The 16,079-nt window shown below is 41.2% G+C and overlaps 2 protein-coding genes across 2 annotated transcripts; one reads left to right on the top strand and one right to left on the bottom strand.

Moving 5' to 3' along the window:
• Nucleotides 1–3,984: 3,984 nt before the first annotated feature.
• timm13 (translocase of inner mitochondrial membrane 13 homolog (yeast)) lies at nucleotides 3,985–6,290 on the top strand. Its single transcript, XM_040127799.1, has 3 exons — nucleotides 3,985–4,250; nucleotides 4,583–4,651; nucleotides 4,944–6,290. Exons 1-3 carry the CDS (start codon nucleotides 4,131–4,133, stop codon nucleotides 5,040–5,042), a joined length of 288 nt encoding a protein of 95 aa, XP_039983733.1. The 5' UTR covers nucleotides 3,985–4,130; the 3' UTR covers nucleotides 5,043–6,290.
• Nucleotides 6,291–6,958: 668 nt separating this feature from the next.
• Nucleotides 6,959–13,368, bottom strand: tmprss9 (transmembrane serine protease 9). The gene is made up of 15 exons (XM_040129119.1): nucleotides 13,245–13,368; nucleotides 12,889–13,016; nucleotides 12,740–12,807; nucleotides 12,467–12,642; nucleotides 12,293–12,337; nucleotides 11,637–11,750; nucleotides 11,271–11,436; nucleotides 10,777–11,051; nucleotides 10,108–10,250; nucleotides 9,190–9,450; nucleotides 8,915–9,053; nucleotides 8,666–8,834; nucleotides 8,212–8,477; nucleotides 7,804–7,940; nucleotides 6,959–7,120 (listed from the first exon to the last, which is right to left on the bottom strand). The coding sequence occupies exons 1-15, from the start codon at nucleotides 13,366–13,368 to the stop codon at nucleotides 6,959–6,961; spliced, it is 2,373 nt and encodes a 790-aa protein (XP_039985053.1).
• Between the last annotated feature and the right edge of the window lie 2,711 nt (nucleotides 13,369–16,079).

Here is a 16,079-nt window from a genome sequence, read left to right as displayed (position 1 = left end):
GAAACACAAGTAGCCGATGCATAGTACATTTGTATTTGTGTAGTAGCCTATATATATATATATATATGTGTGTGTGTGTGTGTGTGTGTGTGTGTGTGTGTGTGTGTGTGTACTGTATATACTATATGGTATTTGATTTTTACTATTCGATCTAAATTTTTCAATTTCACTTTCATTACTTTATTGCTTTATGTCTGCGCTTTGTAAAGCACTTTGTAATCGCTGATTTTGATAGGTCTATATGGCTAACCTAATTATTATTATCATTATTATTAAAAGGCGAGATAAAGGGACATGTATAAACATTATAAAAACAAACAGAAGATAAAAATCAGTTAAATTTGGACTAAAACTGAGTAAAAAGAAGGATGGTAAATTACAGCGCCATTAGACTACAGTTATAGATATGAATGAATATGCCCAAATTATATTTAATAAAAGGCTGTGGCAAAAATAAAATGAGCCTTAATTTGAGCCTTAATTCTAAAAGAACTGAGAGTTGGAGCAGACCTCAGGTTTTCTGGAAGCTTGTTCCAAATATGTGATGCATGGAAGCTGAGCTGCTTCTTCATGTTATCAGAAACAATGCTGGTATCACAGCCGAGTACATTTCCTTAGACTCAGAATACATAACGCTGTCACAACCCGGGTCCAAGCACTACATGTACAGCAGACAAGCCCTGCTGAAGGGCCTTTGAGTAAAAAACACCGGCCGAATCCCCAATAGTGTGCTCCGCATTTTAGGAATACTCAGGTTGTGACTTCCTCCAGCACAACCAACGGTTCAGAAATGCCTACTGTAAATTTTATTGAACAATATGGAGGGCTGAATGTTGTTTCAAAGCAATTTCCACACTACCAGGAATAAAACTTGGGGGAGAAATGAAGCCCGAAGCCTTGATTCATTTATCATTTTGTTGCCCTAAAAGTACTGAAATACAAAAAATAATCGTCAATAATCATCTTAAAAAATACCCACCATGTGTAAGTTTTTAAGTGTAGAATGTAAACTCCCCCCAAAGTCAACAAATTCACAAAAAAAATAAAGGAAAAAAATTTAATATTAACCCTCTTACAAATGTCCTAGTTGGTAGCTGTCGTCCAGGCTTTGTACCTCTGACTTTTAGCAAGTGAAAAAAGAGAATATTCTTCTATGATACAAAGTCCAGATACTAATGCTGACAATAATCATTAAGAATGTTGACCAGCATCCCCCCTCGCTATGAAAGCACCAGGCAAAGCGTTGCCCTTGCTCCCGAGTGCCAGCTCTACATAACCAGCGCTCTTAATGATCATATGATGGCAGGTTAAAGTCCTGCTGAGGACCATGAGATCGTTTCTCCAGCTGAATTCCTGGCATTCTCTGAAGGATTTAGGTACTCGTGGGGTTTATAGGAATTTATCAAGAATGTCCGTCAGTTCAAGGCAGGCTATCAGGACAAGAATCAGCTCAGTCAAGAATCAGCCAACTCAGCCTGCACATACAAGGAATTTCATGGTCTGCTTAAAACATGATACAGACATTATAGTAAAAAGTAAAAGTAAGTGGCATCCAAATACTAATTACATTTAAATCTAAAAGTATACTTTAAAGAAATGCAACACAAAAGCCCCTTTTTCTGTGCAACAAACAAATAGTTCTTTGTTGGGACACGTCCCAACATGTTTGCAGGTGTAATTAATGACATAATAATGGCTCGATTCCATTTCAGGAGTAGTACGAGGGCCCTGCTGCTGTGCGTTCTGGCTCTACGGTTTACGGCAACACTTAAAAGCAACAGAGGCATTTTTAAATTTAAATTAGTTGCTGCTTTGCTTTTAATGCTTTAACAGTCCAATTAAAGTCAGCAAAGGAGAAAGAGTGATAGTCAGAAAAATAAATCAACATTTATTTTAGGGTTTAAAATGAGCTAATTTTTACTCCAAGAATAGAGGCTCTGAGCATGATTACTCCCTCTTAGAACTCACAGACTGGGAGAGACTCTCCAACACCGGAGTCAGTGCCTGCACTGCTGAGGTTCTACTGCGTCTCTGTCTTCCTGTTTCTCACTCCCTCTTACTGTCACTCAACAGCTGCTTTTGAAGATTAAAAGCTGCTGCTGTTTCTTGACTGTTAAGTGTGTGCGCGCGTGTGTGTGTGTGTGTGTGTGTGTGCATGCGTGCATGTGTGCGTGTGTTTAAGAAAAAAAGAGAGACAGCCATCTTTCCTTTTACCCCCTATTTCCAATTGTTCCCTTGAAAGGGACTTAAATTTGAGTGCCACTCATATCTCAAGTTTCCAAATGTCTTTTTTTTTTATACACTTTGAAGTCCCAAAGTAACCACTGGTGGTCTTGTGTAACCTCAGAGTTTCACACCAATAAACACACACATTAGTAATTGACATTCTCATAAGCAATTGTTGCTGGTGCTTTTTGAAGCCTCGCAGCTTACTGGGCCAAATGCTTTCATACACACAAGTGTGCCTACAGGAGATTTAGAATTTAAGAAGATTAGATTAATGAACTCATGACGGTAATCTAGGGTTAATTCGTTTTGCTGCACTTTAACCCAACCCTCTCCTCCCCCCATGCAGCCCCATGGCTTGAAGCCAAACTGGTCTGACGGCATATGTGTGGGTGTGTGTGTTTGCATGTGCATTGTGTAACTGGTCATTAATTACTCTTAGGCAGGCACGCCACTAATAAGACCCCCCACATTTACTCCTCAGTCCCCCCAGCATTGCCATAAACCATTCACAGTGTTGGCTTAGATGACAGTAACCGTCACTGCATTGTTGCCCGCAGACTCACTGTACCACGTGTTTGTTCACTCAGGGCAGGTGGTCGCCTCAGTGAGGTCATCCTGTCTGTAACATAAGGAGTGGAGTCCTGGGATGGGGTCATCCTCACGCTCAGGCCATTACACCAAACAATGCAGAGGTTCTTATCACTTTCTATTTATGTAGTTGGCTCCTGCTTCCCGTGTAGTTTTAGTTTGAAGTGGCTTGGTTTATCTACCCAGGCAAGTTGACAGGCTTAGTCAAGTTGGCGGAGCAGTTTACAGTAACAGCCTTGGAATGATTGACTCATATTGAGTGAACACAATATACATATGCAATGTATAAAAAGAATATGGCCATTAAAATTATGCACAGTTGTATGTGCATTATTGTATTTTTAAAAATAAATATAATTTTCCACCACAATTTATATATGAATTATATCATAAAAAACATTCAGCTGAAACACAAAAAACAAATCCAAACAAAATAAAAATAGTATCATACTCATTGCATTATTCTTTATGAATAAGAGTAATTGACTATAAAATTGTATATATTCAATTATTTATTTACTGGATCAAATAAGACATAACCTCCACATTGCTGGACTTCACCAACCCTTACTCATGATACAATGCAATGACTGGATAAGCTATACTTGGTACAAACAGTATATGGAGGATAGATCTTGTATGTTAGAACTTTAAATTTAAAAAAAACCCTCAACATCTAAATCCAACAACATATGCATTAAATATCATGACGTCGTTTTCTAACGATTGGTACCTTTGGGTATCATAATTCACTCCGTGGGAGACTCGACACTCATTCAGTGGAGTGTATCTCCCCCGTGTGGCAAACATGCATGCGTTTGCGTGTGGGATTTTGTCGCCAAATGTGAGGAAGCTGATTTTGGGGTCAGTGGTGAAGTCGAGACAATTAGTGGTTATAGTTTTGGATTTGGGGCGAGCCTCCAGAAAATGAATGCAAGTCAAATTAATGTCACCAAAAGGGACCGAGGCCAACATGTGTTGTGTGTGTGTGTGTGTGTGTGTGTGTTTGGGGGACGGGCTCTATGTGTATATTTGTTGCATAAATGTGTCTATTAAATACTATAAACACATGTGTTTAAATATACCTCACAGAAAGTGTTTTTTGGAAGCCGGTAACGCAACCGTGACCGCAGACCAAAAACTACATTTCCCATGATTCGGGAATTGCCCCACTCGGAAATGACGTATCCAGTCTTCCATCGCTGTCAAGGGCATCGAAAACTAACGTTAGCTAACCCTAGCAGCGGCTGTCCACACGTGCATTTAACGAAGGTCGATCAAAGCCACCGTTTTCGGTATCGACTGCCGTGGAAATGGACGGGTTCGGTTCAGACTTCTCGGCTGGAGGATCAGGCGGTAAAATGGACACCGGCGTCATCATGGAGCAGGTGAAGGTCCAGATCGCGGTGGCTAACGCTCAGGAGCTGCTGCAGGTAAATCCGTGGGGCTAAGCTAGCAAGACTAACCTGAAACTTCCTACATGGAAGAGCAATGGCAACTGCAGTAAAGTTTGATAGGGATGGTATGAGAAACTTTATTAATCCCGTCATAACGTTACATAGAGATTTGATAGCAAGTTAATGAAATATAACCTATAGAAACACGTCTGCAAATACTGTGGACACAATGTAACGTTCAAGAACCTTGACGCTTCAACCAGATCTATCTTTAACCCAGTTTAATTCTAAATGTCTCAGGGTTTTTTTTCACAGCTGTCAGTAGTAAGCTAAGTGTAATAACTAGCAATATCTCCATTGTGTTTCAGAGAATGACAGACAAATGCTTCAAGAAGTGTATAGGTAAACCTGGGAGCACGCTGGACAACTCTGAGCAGGTATGTGTCGGACCATGAAAGATGAGCAGGTTTCCTTGCAGAAGCTCGAACATTATATCGAAAAAAAACAGAAGAACATTAATCTGCAACACTTTTCATTATGGAACAGACATTAGTCTTTTTTTTCCCCCTTAACCAAAATTCACTGGTTCCAGCATCTCAGAAGTGAGGATTTGCTAAATTTTTCGAAAGAAAATATGTTAGTTGAAGCATTGGAAAAAAATCCCACACTATTTAACAATTTGAGGGTTAATGCTTAAAGGCGTTAACCTCGCTGTTCTTCTCCTTGCAGAAATGTATTGCCATGTGCATGGACCGGTATATGGATGCCTGGAACACTGTGTCCCGAACATACAACTCAAGGTTACAGAGGGAAAGGGCTCGCATGTGAACATCCCTCTCTTCACCCTTCCTCAGACTGCTGCTTACAGTGAGGGGGAGCATAGGGCACCGTCGGAGGTCACGAGCTGTGCACAGGTGTGTTGTGGCAGCAGCACACCGTCAACGTCTGTCATCATACCTCACAAACAGGCAAGGAAAGCCTGTGGACTCTAGCCATAACAATGTCTCTGTGGACATTTTGATTTTGCTCTGAGGAACAGTTCAGTAACCAACTTTGATTAATTATGTTTTTTTGTTATAAATAACTAATTTTCTGGTTAACAAGTAAACATGCATTGTTAAAAGCTGCAACGTGCACAGATAAATTGGGATCTCTGATTTGCTGATCGAAGTGGATGTGAGTGTGAATGTGTTAGCCTGTACATGTCAGCCCTGCGTCTTGTGCAGGCACATTGCATGCTGGGATATGCTCTAGCCCCCAGTGCTCCTGAATAGAATAAGCAGTTAAAGAAATAAATGTATTGTTGCAACATGTCATTTATAAATTAGTAAACTTCAGCACTATGGCCTTTTTTTTTTTTTTTTGGACATATTTATGTAATATTATGTATTCACTAATATTTGGCTTCAATAGAAACGCTTATTCAGCCTGAGATCTTCCTGCCATCAAACTTAGACTGAATGCTACTTGTTTTCAATAGCCTGTATACCAACAACTGTAAACAGGACTGAGATCTCTTGTCACTACAATTTCCCTGTCAGGATTGTGCCCAGATTTGTTTTCCATTCTTTTCATTGTGATCTGCTCAGAGGGAGACTCAGTATTTGTGCCTAGAGAATAAGCAGCACGACTGGAACCCTTAAGGGACAACACAGGCTTTCCTTAACATGCTGTTACTCTAAAAGATTTACGTAAAATAGCCAGGAAGGATAGAGGAGCACCTTGGTGTTTTCACAACCGTGAACCTGACATTAACAAGCCTCTTAACAGTCCGATATCAAAGTACGCCTGGAGAACAAAACTGTTTTGTCTGACACTGTTTTCTAGTTGTCACTCTATATGCCGCCCTCTACAGTAGTGGGCTTTTTTCAGCAGGGTGTACCTTGCTGTAGACAGGTTTTTTGTGTGCAGTTTGTCAGATGTCTGTGTACCAGAATCCCTTTTTTCTGTCCTGCTGACTTTGTGTAGGAAAGTAAGAACCAGAAAAACACATGAACATTATTTGCAGTGTGATTGGAGGTTTGACTGTGAGCAAATGGAATGATTTTCATGAGAATAAAGCTTGTCAATCAGGTTCTTCTCTTGTGTTTCTCCTCAAGAAGAGTGTCTGTCAGGTATATCAATGAAACTCATGAGTTGCCTATATCAAATTTAAGTCAGAAGGTGAATTGCTTAAAGCTGATTCCAATTCCACTTTTTTATACAAAACTTTTTTCCCCCAGAAAAATCCACCTTACACTAGCAATAATTATATTGAACCTTTGTCTTATTTTCTAAGAATAGTTTAAAAAAAAAAAAAAGATGAGGAAATTTACTCATAAATGACCCACATATGTTTTGAACCCAACACCAAAAAAAAAAAAACTCCCAACACGAAAAACCAAAAAAACTCCCAACACAACACCATGTACAGTAAGTTTAGCGGTAAGGAAAATAAATACCTGAAATAAATACTTTCAATCATGCATATTTCTAGCATTTTGTCTATAATCCACAGTTCAGGATTCTCCTTACTTCTTCGGTACATGTTGAAGGAGACTGGTCCCAGTTCAGATGATTGCACAATATTACAAACAGCACCCATGACCAATAGATCACACAGGTCAATACTGTGGTAACTGAGTATATGTGTGTGGCTTTTAGCATGACTTAAGTCCTTGTACAGTACAACTTTCTGAAGATGTATCAAGAAAATCCACATGGTTTGTCATTTCTTTGCAGGTTCAAATGCTCTTTTAGCCTCTTCAGTAAGGCAGGTATGTAGATATCCATTTCCTGACAGATGTCACTCGAGTGTAAACCCCTGGAAAACCTATTCGCCCACATCCATGTCCCCAGCTGGTCACTCCAGCAATAAACCACTGGCCAGAGCGCTGACGACAAGTCAGTGGCCCTCCAGAGTCTCCCTGGATGATGGAGAAGGAAGGATAAAAGGGGAGAGAGAGAAACAGTCCTGTTTTTGTTTCCAGTATATACAAGAGAATAAAATAACGGATTAAGGAGGAGTGTGGGAGAGAAAGAGCAAGAAATACACAGCAGGTACTAAGAGAATGTCACTTGGATTGCTGCTGAGGTGCCAGGTGCTTTGACCGAGATAGGAATGCATGTGGTTTTCCTTACATAAGAAGATTACAGAGAGGGAGTGGTTGAGAAGGGGGGCTCAGTATTTTTAGGAAAGTAAAGTCTACTCTCTCCCATCAGATAAGCATCTCTCACAGAAATGCTGGAGTGTTCCCGAACAAGCAACACTTGGTTTTCTCCATCATGTTTGAACCATAATTTTAATATCCGACAAGTATTTTTAAACCACAGTTTATTCATATGCTTTTACTTTTTCAAAGAAAAGTCCTAGAAATCTCTGAAGAGTGAAGGGCAACACTTACGTTGCTCTGAGCTGGTTAACCATCCACTGTAAAAAGATTTATTTGAGCCATGGCCGTATTTCCCAGAGCCCCTGAGCACTAGTGTAATCTTGGTCAACAGTCTTACCACTTGATTTATGCCAAGACTGGACCAGCCAGATGTCTGGCCCATTTCAAGGTTGGGAAAAAGGTATTTGTGTCACAAAGTGTAATGTACAGCATCTTACCAAACAGGTGTCCCTGCCTCCCTCCATGTAACCAGCACACATCATGTTAGGAGTCAGCACGTTCCCGTAAGACTGCTGGCAGTCTGCCTGGTCAATGATGTTCACTGCAGCTTTCTGCAGCAGGTTGGTCAATGAACCTGGTGAAAAGAATAATAATTTTTTAAGTTGGTTATGCATTTTCACAAAATCTCACAAGTCTGTTTGCCTTAGTCTGTAGAGTCATATCAATGTGGCAGCTTTTTTGGTCCTCCGGTGTTCCCTTGCATTTACCCAGGTTTCTCAACTGAAACACTTTTTGAAATTTCACGTGGACAATGGTTTCCAGTCATCCAGTTTGTTTACAACATTATGCAGTTGTATGATGCTTTCTCGATAACTGTGTCTCATGCCAGTGTCTTCTTCTCTCACCTCCTTCCCTCATGGATCCCCAGCCTGTGATGTAGCACTCTGCATCCTTAAGGAAGTGGTGCACCGGTGAGGGGAGACAGACAGACTGGATGGTATAGGAGACGGGGGCCGGGACCGCCAGTTCCAACAGAGCCACGTCATGGTCCATGTTGGTGCCATTGAAAGCTGGGTGAATGATGACCCTCTGGATGGGGATGACCAGGGCTCCTACCCCAGAGCGCAGCACAGATCCCAGGCTCACAGCCCAGTTGGTGGGGCTAGGATCACTGTTGTTATAAATGTTATAAATGTAAATGTGCGGTTTAAGTTCACTTGACATTTTCAGTTACTGTCATGCAGTAATTTTAGAAGTGGGTTATGTGATTTTTAACTTGCTGCTTTGCTAAAGCATGTAGTTTCAGTATGTTTGTGTAGGGTGATACTCAGTGTTGAGATCTAGCTAAATACACAGTACCTTTTGAAGCAGTGTGCTGCAGTCAGTAACCATTTGTAATGAATGAGTGTGGCGCCACAGCGGTGAAGTCTCTGGTGCTGTAGACTACCAATCCAAGGCCACTCCCCTCTTCGAGCGGTTACTCCCCCCACGATCCTGTGGGGGCCCAACGCAGGACGCACACCACAGTCTGAAACATAAAAAACACCTCAGAAGCGTTTCCTTTTAGTTATGTGTGTAGTCTTCTTTATGCATTCGATATAAACCTACCACAGTTTCTCTCATCTGCCTGGTTGGGGCAGTCAGGGATTCCATCACACTCTGGGTTTACCTTGCTGATGCAGGAGGTGGCGCTACACTGGAAGTTTCCACTGCAGTTCAAGACTGGAAGACATGATGGAAAAGGTGGCTTGGATATTAGGATAAAAACAAATGAGTGGGTTCCATATTTGTGATATTGTATCTATAACGGACTTCATTCCATTTCTCTAATAAGAAGTTGCTTTCAGTATGACATTACCATTTAGTGTTGGTGCAGGCGACACGTCCATGGCTATGGTCGCGGGTACTGGCGGTTGATTAAAGCTCAGTTCTGTCACAGTAACTGGCATTGAGGAAACATACTGGGAGTAATAATGGACCAAGCTGGGATTTGTGTGGCTTAGAATCCAGTTGAGGAGCCTGGTAACACGGGAATAAACCCCAGGCCGGTTGATCTGGGCACAGCCCACACCCCAGCTCACCACCCCAGCCAGGAAGAACCGCCCCGGTTGCCCCTCACACACCAGGGGCCCTCCAGAGTCACCCTGCAGGGAAAAAAAAAAGCCCCCTGATTTTTTGATGCAGGATGCAGCATGTCCCGTACTAACCTTTTTTTTTTTTTCTTTAGGAAAATTTTTTAATTCCATTCTATGATGTTCAAACTAAAAACAAGTGGGACAAAGGTTCAAATTTCCATTTAGGCAGACCTGACATTTATACTAGAAGGGATCCAAAGTCACCACCAGATTCATAGTTACTGTGCGAGGGAAGGAAATATTTCTGTACCGAGATCAATTATGTGTATGAATGTTATACTTTCTCATTGTGTTATTTGGTAAGTAAACAGTCCAGGTGAATTTAACTGATCAAGCTGTATTGAGAGGTCAGGATGGGGCCTTCACTGGGGAAGAACGTCATGCTTTCTCCTCCTTATAGTACCAGCACACATCATCATGTTATGCTGATATGCAAATGACAAACAACCTACAGACCTCTATTTTTAGGGTGGGACCAGTGTTAACACACAGTTTTAGCCCTACTTATAGTTTCAAGGTAGAACAGGAAGAACAGATCACCAGTGTATGTATACAAACTCTGCCCCAAGACAAGAAAATATTGTAAGAAAATGTAAGTTGATAGCTCACGCTATTGGAGCTATCTTATGTGAACTGTTTTCATATAGTTGCAGAAAAAGCACTGACCTGACACGAGTCCACCTTGCCCTGCAGGAATCCGGCACACATCATGTTGTGAGTTATGGATCCCCTGTACACAGACGACTTATTGCATACCTTGGAGTCGATGATTTTCACCACCGCCTTCTGCAGCGTCGGAGGCACCTCAGCTAAACAATAGCACAGCACAGGACAGCTGAATTACATGCAGTCCAGCTGCACTGCCATGGAAATGGTTGAGATTAACAAACGTGTTATATCATTATTTCTTAAAGGAAAATAAACAATGTCTTTCGAGAATATAAGGATGTGCTGTAAATCTAGAATAACTACAGTACATGTAGAGCCGGCTGATCTAATAATATAATACTGTGATGACCAGATGTCATATGAGACTTAAGTTGTTGTAATACAGTTTAAATGTTATCTTTTCCTTTAAAAGCTTGTCTAATAGTCAATGCAGTTTCTGATTGTTGTAGCAAAGTGAAATAAACATAAAATGTCTTGCCTTCTTTGGTTGTTGTATCCATATTAGTAATGATCTTAGGCTCGGAATGTCTGAAAGCTTCAATAGTCATCCCCCAGATATCAACATATTATTGATGCCATGGCATCAGATCTGTCAGTTAATTCCTTTTCACTCTAAATTCCGCATCTAATGTTGTGTTAAAGGTGTACTCCTGCGTGCAGTCTCACCGTTAAACTGGTTTAATGCACCCCACCCAGACACCACGCAGCTCTGGCCTGGAGCAAAGACGTGAGATGGAGAGGGCAAGCAGACAGGCTGGATGAAAGAGCTGTAGGTGAGAGGGGTCTCCAGCTCCAGCACAGTTACATCATTGTCAGTGGTCATGGGGTTGTAGTCCGGAGACACAACCAGTGTCTTGATATTAATTGTCTTGGACTCTGACTCCTCACCGCTAACCAGGCTGGCCCCTACCAAGGCCGTCCAATCTCTGGGGTCATTGTCCCTAAAAACAGAAGAGAGAGAGAGACAACAAAACTTTTAAAATATACATGCAAGTCACTTCATGGCGCAATTTACGGATATTTAAACTTGCTTTGCTGATTGACCAATTAAAATGAACAAGTCAAATTCTCCCTTAAATTTTGAATGCTGCTGTTATGCCACTGCTTGGGAGATTCATAAATAACTCTTCACTGACTTGGAAAGGATGATTGCTGCCTACCTCTCAAAGCAGTGTGCTGCACTGACCAGCCAGCGCTCGCTGATGATGGAGGCTCCACAGGTGTGGTGTCCAAAGAGCCTCAGACTGACCTGCCATGGCAGCTCCCCCTGCCGAGCATCCTCACCGCCCACCACCCGACTCCCCATAGCTGGACGTGTACCGCAGGCTGAGGGGGGAGGCGCAACCATATGGGTAAGACGGAGAGGAAGCAGTAAGGGTTTTTCTTAGGGGAGCAGTATGTCAGTAACCTCAGATATGACCAGTATGTTGTGTTGCAGTTGGTAGTAACCATGCATGCTTTTTTTTTTTTTAGTAATATCACTCAAAAGGACAGAAATAAAATTTGTAGTTTGAAGAGTCATTAACCACAACGAGCTTCATCAGATCCATCTGCACAGTCAGGGATGAAGTCACACTCTGGATTTAATTTGGTGACACATTCTCCATTGTCACAAGTGAAAGTGTTGTCAGGACACCTGGCTGGAGAAACCAGATGACAGAAAAATGGTGAGATGAGAGTTAGACTAGAAGGTATAATATGAACAGGTGAATCAAAAGAATGAAAAAGAAATGAGAACAATCTTTAGAGAGGAAACCCCAGATCTGTATCAAACAGTATGTAATATTGACGATTACTTGATTTAACATAAGGTTGCTTTCCAAAACAAAAACTACTACTACAGAAATACTCCTACATCTTAAGCTAAGTATAAACGCATAGTTACAAAACTTAAAAAAATAAGTCTGTTTTTCTTATCTCATGAAAAGTTAATGTTTTGGAGAAACATGGTTTTAATAGGAAGATGATAAGGTATTTAGGTAGAAAATGGATGGCTGTATTTCAGTGCAATTCAACTAATACCAGAGTGGTTTAGGAGTCACAGAAAATTACATTTAGCACATTTGTACACAGTTAATAAGTCGTCTAACAACGATTGCCCTAATATGAAAAACACAATCCATGTACTGTTCTAAGCAGCTGTAAAAAGTTCCTGATTACCATTTGATGTGGGGTAACTCACCAATCATCTCATCTCCAATAGCATAAAATGACTTCCCACTGGCACCTAGGAAGGAGGAGAAAACAAAGCCTTAGATCCTACGAAGACCGCGGAGGACTTATGACAATGTTTGTCACTCCCACTACACACATCTTGTAGGGTCACAGACAACTGATGGCAGTGTAGTTTTACTACCCAGTAAGATGATAGTGTCGATCTGTCCAAATTCTGGCAATTCTAGCGGTTTCCCGTGCATTACTGAGCTGAGCCCTGCTCTCAGCAAGTCCTGAACGAATTTGTCTGAATACTGCTGGGCCTTTGAGACCCTGAAGACCAGTCTGAAAGTCACCATCACGCCACCGTTAATGTTACTGGGAAGGAAGAGCAAGAGCACAGTGTTTTTGTTTAATCTCCTTGACTCTTTTTCACTTGGAATAAATGATCTACCTTAGTTTAGCTCTTACCTACCCAAAGGCAACAATACTACAGTCAACATAGTGATGTGATATTGACGAGGCAGTGAAGACATTTTTAATCTGCAAGAAAGTGAAAATAAAAAATTTAGCACATTTTAAAGGAAATATTGGCCTCTCGTCAGGATGACAGGGAGGACTAACCTTAGACTTTAGAACTGAGGACAGTACTATGGAGAAACTAGAGTTCTCATCCTGCAAAACAGGATCATACTTCAGGCCCCTCAGCTCCACTGTCTCCATAAAGTAATGCTGCTCCTGCACCAGGTATCCTGGAAACAACAGAGGAGAAATGGTTAATACTTAAAAAAATGGCATCTGTAATTAAAGAATATGCATGCTTCATAAAGCTTAGGAGATAATAGCTGATCAGTTTAAAAACAGTGGACTGTCGCTTTACAGAGTAGTCTAAATGATTCACAAAGTATTACACCTACAAGTATTACAAATGAAAAGTATAGTCTGTGATTGTGTGGTGACAGTACTGCTTGCGGACCCACCAATAAGCAGGCCTACAAAGACTCCAATAACGAGGAAGAAGAGGAGCAAGGCTATGAGGGTGCTCCTGCAGCAGGCAGGGGACGAAGACCACGGCCCTCCTCCTTCATCCCTCTTCACCTCCATGTTCGATTCACAGCACCAACCTCACGACTCACATTCCACTGTCTCCAGTATCATCACGCCTGACAGATAAAATGATCCGGGCCTGGCAAGAATACAGTAACAACATCTGTACTGGGTATGTCCTAAAACACACTATAATATAAAAATTAGAATGAAATGTCATTGATGCTGGCACATAATACAATCGTGCAGTAGAGGCTGAGCTGGACAAAAGGACTGAAATCAATTTCACAATGTAAATAAATATTTTACGATATTGATATATGGTATATCATAATATGAAAGATGTATGCAAAAATCACATTTATACACTGCTGCGCATTACATCAGACAAACTGTTCGAATCAGTAAAGCAAAATCTTAGATGATCAATTTTCAATTTTTCAAGTAGCGTTGAAGCATTAAAAGACTTGTTAGAAACGGTAGCAAAATGCCTAATGCCTATAATCATCCTCTGAAAACCGATGAATCCTGTACTGAATAATACAGAATCTTTGCCCACTCCTTGTGATATTTAGTATATCGATAGGCTACTCCATTTAACGATCCGCACACACGACTTTGTTATTCACATGAGGAATATTCTACAGTAACGGGTATGGTGTTCCTAAAGATAAAAGGAATTAGGTCCCACTGGTTTGTGAAATTATCACAACAATGCAGTTGTAGCCAACTGGGGAGACACATTAAATGGACGTAAATCCAGTTGTGCGTGTCAATCAAAAGAAAAAGAAAAAGTAAACACACGCATCAGAGAAAAGCTTATAAATATTAAGCAGTAATTCTGTTGTGGAGGAATTGGCTGAGATTGTAGCTACGGGTGTGCGTAAAAGAGACAAGAGTGGCCATGTTGTAAGTCAGATGTGGAAAAAGATCAGTCAGGCAAACACACACACAAAGAACAAAATAAGAACAAGAAAAAGGTTCCTTCACGTTTACAGGTGACGAGATTCAAATGCATCGACGCATGCCGTGAGGACATTCACTGCACCAGCACCTGGAGTCACGCACGGGGACTCTAGGTGCTTCTCGCGGTGGGGCATCTAACAATACAGGCTTTATGTTCGGAAGCAAACTCACTCACCTCTTCCCTCTCTCATTCCTCCGAACACCGCTATTCGCGATGCGCCGCAGTCCTCAGCGCATGATTGAGTGCGCGCAAGAACAGACACATGGATGGAAGAGGACGGAGGACCGGACCGAGGCGCCAACTATTTGTTCCACCTGCCCAGGGGCGTGCCGTGTCCGTCCCGCAGGTAACTCACCTTTTCAGTTTGCTTTAGGAAGTCGATTCGCCTTCAGAAATCCCCGGCCGACCCCCCTCCCATCGATCTTGATCCCTTTGGTTACACCCCGATGTGCAAAGGCATTTCTACTGTCACCTCAGAGCGTCCATGATCGCTGGGTAAATAACAAGCATCCCGTACTAATTTGCTGGCTGGAGAAAAGTAAATCCAGGAAAAAAAAAAAAGAGATTAAAAAAATTTACATGCTCTTCAGTGGAGCTCAGTTTCTCCCTGTAGTTGCTGCCAGTCTGTGATCCGCTGACACGGAGACTGAGCAGTAGAGGAGGGGCGAAGACTCCTGGAATTCTGCCTTTTTTACTTTTGGCTGCAGGTCCCGAGCTCACAACACCTGGCAAACCACTAGGATCGTTTTACCAAGATTACAGCCTCTCTAATAAGTTCAGGTGCCTTTACTGTGACTTTATTAACCTACAGCACGTAGGCTGACAGTGCGAGAGGAAATGATATTAAATAAAAGCATATTTAAGGCTTTTAATTCACAATGACATGATACTGTAGAAATAATTAATTTATACTCACATATCTGAATAATAATAAGTGAAATCTGGAGCCCAGCTCAGGATGTATTGTTCCTAAGAAAAATAGTCTTCAGAAATAAATTAACCTGTAATTATTTGTTTAGTAACAGCCTCTCATTTCAAATTACTCAGTGAATTTCAATTTCAATTTTAACAAAAGTACATTTACATGTCCTTGGTCTGATGTAACAGCCTATCCTAACAAAGATATATCAGTTTACTTACATTATTCCCCCACCCTGCTTAAAAACACTTCCACCTCAAAGCAGTTAATACCACAAATGTCTCTTTGTCGGTGTGCAGACAGGCTTGAATGGCTTATCTACACACACACACACACACACACACACACACACACACACACACACACACACACACACACACAAAAACACTCCCTTTATTCCTCTAAACACTTTTAAAGATCAAGAGCTACTACAATTGCAATACATTCAAAATTTCCCCAATCTTTCACTGACTCTGGCCTCAAGAAATGGAAGGTCATGGGGCTGGTGAACATTGGCCAGTTATTCAAAGGACAAATACTAAAATCCTTTCAACAACTTCCAAGTCCAGAATTTTCCTGCAGAGGATTATATAGATATCTACAAATCAGACATTATCCTCAGATGAGTAAAGAATGGGAAATACATATTAAAGGAACCATCTGATGTAGAATAGCTTTTTATAAAATGTGACAACAAAAAGTTGAAAAAAGGAATTGTTTCAATTTTTCATAGGGTATTGAACATGATTTCAAACAATAAAGGTTGAGAAAGTATAGAATCCTAGGAACCTGAATTAAATACTGCTGATTCTTAAAATGAAGGGGAAAAAAAGAAGGTATTGGAAGGTCAAAACCAGATAGTTCAGAACTCCTGCCGTAACT

This window comes from Xiphias gladius, chromosome 6 (assembly GCF_016859285.1).
Source record: "Xiphias gladius isolate SHS-SW01 ecotype Sanya breed wild chromosome 6, ASM1685928v1, whole genome shotgun sequence".
Classification (NCBI taxonomy): Eukaryota; Metazoa; Chordata; class Actinopteri; order Istiophoriformes; family Xiphiidae; genus Xiphias; species Xiphias gladius.
Note: the sequence above shows the minus strand (reverse complement) of the source record. Positions and strands in the feature narration are given on the sequence as shown.

Coding starts and splice junctions, on each gene's coding strand:
- timm13 (XM_040127799.1), top strand. CDS start 4,131: ATGGACGGGTTCGGTTCAGACTTCTCGGCTGGAGGATCAGGCGGTAAA. Junction 4,251..4,582: donor ACGCTCAGGAGCTGCTGCAG/GTAAATCCGTGG, acceptor ATTGTGTTTCAG/AGAATGACAGACAAATGCTT. Junction 4,652..4,943: donor CGCTGGACAACTCTGAGCAG/GTATGTGTCGGA, acceptor TTCTCCTTGCAG/AAATGTATTGCCATGTGCAT.
- tmprss9 (XM_040129119.1), bottom strand. CDS start 13,368: ATGGAGGTGAAGAGGGATGAAGGAGGAGGGCCGTGGTCTTCGTCCCCT. Junction 9,054..9,189: donor CCGCGACCATAGCCATGGAC/GTGTCGCCTGCA, acceptor CTAATATCCAAG/CCACCTTTTCCATCATGTCT. Junction 8,478..8,665: donor GCAGCACACTGCTTCAAAAG/GTACTGTGTATT, acceptor TTATAACAACAG/TGATCCTAGCCCCACCAACT.